The following is a 3,804-nucleotide window of genomic DNA, read 5'->3' on the forward strand; positions in this document are numbered from 1 at the left end:
GATGGGATCACTATCTTTGATTTTTGGAAATACATAATTTTTTTTGTCCATCTCACAGGGCGGGACAGATGTTCCATATCAGGGCGGGGACAGACTGTCCAATCAGCCGGCCGGGGACAGAGTCCATCTCAGGGCGGCGGACCAGACATTCCATCTCAGGGCGGGGACAGACAACCATGCCTCAGGGCGGGGAAGACAACCCTCTAGGGCGGGGACAGACAACCCATCTAGGGCGGGGACAGACAAACCATTCTCAGGGCGGGGGACAGACCACAATCGCGGGGAAGAACCCTCTCAGGGCGGGGGCAGACAGCCATCTCAGGGTGGGGAAGACAGACCATCTCAGCGTGGGACAAGACAGCCCATTCTGGGCGGGACAGACTGCCCATCTCAGAGGTGGGGACAAGACAGCCCATCTCAGGGCGGGGACTGACAGCCCATCTCGGGTGGGGGACAGACAGTCCATCTCAGCGTGGGGAAGAAAAGCCCATCTCAGGTGGGGGACAGACAGCCCATCTCTAGGGTGGGTGACAGCCAGCTCTCAGGTGGGGACAGACAGTCATCTCAGGGCGGGGACAGACAGCCATCTCAGGGTGGGGACAGACAGCCCATCTCAGAGTGGGGACAACAGCCATCTCAGGGTGGGGACAGACAGCCATCTCAGTGGGGAAGACAGGCCTCTCAGGGTGGGGACAGACAGCCATCTCAGGGTGGGACAGACAGACCATCTCAGCGTGGGAGACAGCCATTCCTGGGCGGGAACAGACTGCCATCTCAGCGTGGGGACAGACACGCCATCTCAGGGCGGGACAGACAGCCCATCTGGGGTGGGGACAGACAGTCATCTCAGCGTGGGGACAGAAGCCCACTCAGGGTGGGGACAGACAGCCCATCTCAGGGTGGGGACAGCAGCCCATCTCAGGGTGGGGACAGACAGTCTACATCAGGGCGGGGAAGACGCATTCAGGGCGGGACAACGACAGCCATCTCAGGGTGGGGACAGACAGGCCATCTCAGGGTGGGGACAGACAGACATCTCAGGACGGGAACAGACAGTCATCTCAGCGTGGGGACAGACAGTCATCTCAGGGTGGGGACAGACGCCCATCTCAGGATGGGAACGAAGTCTGTCCATCTCCAGCTTGGGGACAGACAGCCCATCTCAGGATGGGGACCGGACCGCCCATCAGGGCGGGGAAGACAGCCCATCTCAGGGCGGGGACAGACTGTCCATCTCAAGGGCGGGGACAGACTGTCCATCTCAGGGTGGGGACAGACTGTCCATCTCAGGGCGAGGGCAGACTGTCCACTCTTCAGGCGCGCGCGACCAGCACTGGCTCATCCTCCAGGGCGGGGACACGACCCTCGTTCCCCCATCTCAGCGGCGGGCGCAGACTGTCACCATCTCAGGGCGGGGACAGACAACCCATCTCAGGGCGGGGACAGACTGTCCATCTCAGGGCAGGGACAGACAGCCCATCTCAGGGCGGGGACAGACAGCCCATCTCAGGGCGGGGACAGACAGCCCATCTCAGTATGCAGCGCAGTTCACAATGCATGTAGACCTATCATCTCATCATGGTTACTTTGGAGATGGACAGTCTGTTCCCACGCTGAGATGGTTACTTTCTTTCTTGTGACAGGTAGGTCTGCGTTTATTACAGCATAGTCTATGATACAGTAATATGAATAGCGAATGAGTGTCTAATTTACCCATCTCCACCTGGCTTTCGAGAGTCACATAATAATTTTATTGTAAAGATATTTTTTTTTAAATATTTTTTGCTGTAGAGTTTAAAAAATATCTTATCATTCGATTATCGTTGCTTTAAATCAGTGCACTTACAAGCAATCTCGCTCAGTCTTTCTCTCTCTCCGTCAACTTCATTAAAATTGCATCTAAAATAGATAATCCTGTTCTAGACTGATATATAGCCCTATATATAGATGTCCTAGCATACCTCTTTCAGGTACTACATTCAATGGAGCATTAGCCTTATATTTAGCTAATTAATGATTGGTTATGCATAATAAGTGCTCCCGAGTGGCGCAGCGGTCTACGGCAGTACAGTCCCTGGTTCAAATCCAGGCCGTATCACATCCGACTGCGATTAGGAGTTCCACAGGGCTGCACACAATTGGCCCAGTGTTGTCTGGGTTTGGCTGGGGTAGGCTGTCATTGTAGATAAGAATTTGTTCTTAGCTGACTTGCCAAGTTAAATAAAAAACCTTGTAACTTATAGCCTCTGTCTCTTGTGGAATATGCACGCACAAATGCTCCGCTGGCCGCTCCTTACAAAACACTCCTTTTCCTACTGGAGTCCCATGCAGGAAAAGATAGAAGAGCTCGCTGGACATATTTTCTTTTTGTATTTTTTATACCAAGAGACTATTCAAAGAGGGACGCAAGCTCTTGTTTGCTGAATGGTGCACACAGGAGCCAACAGAACTCTAGGTTAGTTTGAAAGAAGAGAGAACGTGAGATGGTGGTAGACTATAGCAGTTATTAATTCAGACCCATAACCATTCAGATGGTGGTAGACTATAGCAGTTATTAATTCAGACCCATAACCATTCAGATGGTGGTAGACTATAGCAGTTATTAACTCAGACCCATAACCATTCAGATGGTGGTAGCCTATAGCAGTTATTAATTCAGACCCATAACCATTCAGATGGTGGTAGACTATAGCAGTTTGTTAACTCAGATCCATACATTAAGATGGTGGTAGACTATAGCAGTTATTAACTCAGATCCATAGATTCAGATGGTGGTAGACTATATAGCAGTTATTAATTCAGACATTCAGATGGTGGTAGACTATAGCAGTTATTAATTAGACCATAACATTCAGATGGTGGTAGACTATAACATTATTATTCAGACCATTCAGATGGTGGTAGACTATAGCAGTTATTAATTCCAGCATCAATCCATTCAGATGGTGGTAGACTATAGCAGTTATTAATTCAGACCCATAACATTCAGATGTGGTAGGCTATAAGCAGTTATTAATTTCAGACCATAACCATTCAGATGGTGGTAGACTATACAAGTTATTAATTCAGACCATTCAGATGGTGTTAGACTATAGCAGTTATATATTCAGACATAACATTCAGATGGTGTGACTATACAGTTATTAATTCAACCCATTCAGATGTGGTAGACTATAGCAAGTTATTAATTCAGCCATAACCATTCAGATGGTGGTAGACTATACAGTTATTAATTCAGACCCATTCAGATGGTGGTAGACTATACAGTTATTATTCAGATATAACACTTCAGATGGTGGGTAGTATTAGCATGTATTAATTCAGACCCATAACCATTCAGATGGTGGTAGGCTATAGCAGTTATTAATTCAGACACATAACATCAGATGGTGGTAGACTATAGCAGTTATTAATTCAGACCATTCAGATGGTGGTAGACTATAGCAGTTATTAACTAGACCTAACATTCAGATTGGTGGTAGACTATAGCAGTTATTAATTTAGACCCATTCAGATGGTGGTAGACTATAGCAGTTATTAATCATCCATACCATTCCAGAATGGTGGTAGACTATAAAGTTATTAATTCAGACACCATTCAGATGGTGGTAGCTATAGCAGTTTTAACAAACCATACCATTCAGATGGTGGTAGGCTATAGCAGTTATTAATTCAGACAATAACAATTCAGATGGTGGTAGATATAGCAGTTATTAATTCAGACCCATAACCATTCAGATGGTGGAGACTATAGCAGTTATTAATTCAGACCATAACATTCAGATGGTGGTAGACTATAGCAGT

The 3,804-nt window shown here is 47.5% G+C and overlaps 1 protein-coding gene across 1 annotated transcript; it reads left to right on the top strand.

Moving 5' to 3' along the window:
* Window positions 1-58: 58 nt before the first annotated feature.
* Window positions 59-1,559, top strand: LOC139027353 (ice nucleation protein-like; the record flags this gene model as incomplete). Its single annotated transcript, XM_070442472.1, has 1 exon — window positions 59-1,559. A coding segment is annotated over one exon (1,501 nt), but the record flags the coding sequence as incomplete, so codon positions are not given.
* Between the last annotated feature and the right edge of the window lie 2,245 nt (window positions 1,560-3,804).

The sequence above is a fragment of the Salvelinus sp. IW2-2015 genome, unplaced genomic scaffold (genome assembly GCF_002910315.2).
Source record: "Salvelinus sp. IW2-2015 unplaced genomic scaffold, ASM291031v2 Un_scaffold10767, whole genome shotgun sequence".
In the NCBI taxonomy this organism is placed as follows: Eukaryota; Metazoa; Chordata; class Actinopteri; order Salmoniformes; family Salmonidae; genus Salvelinus; species Salvelinus sp. IW2-2015.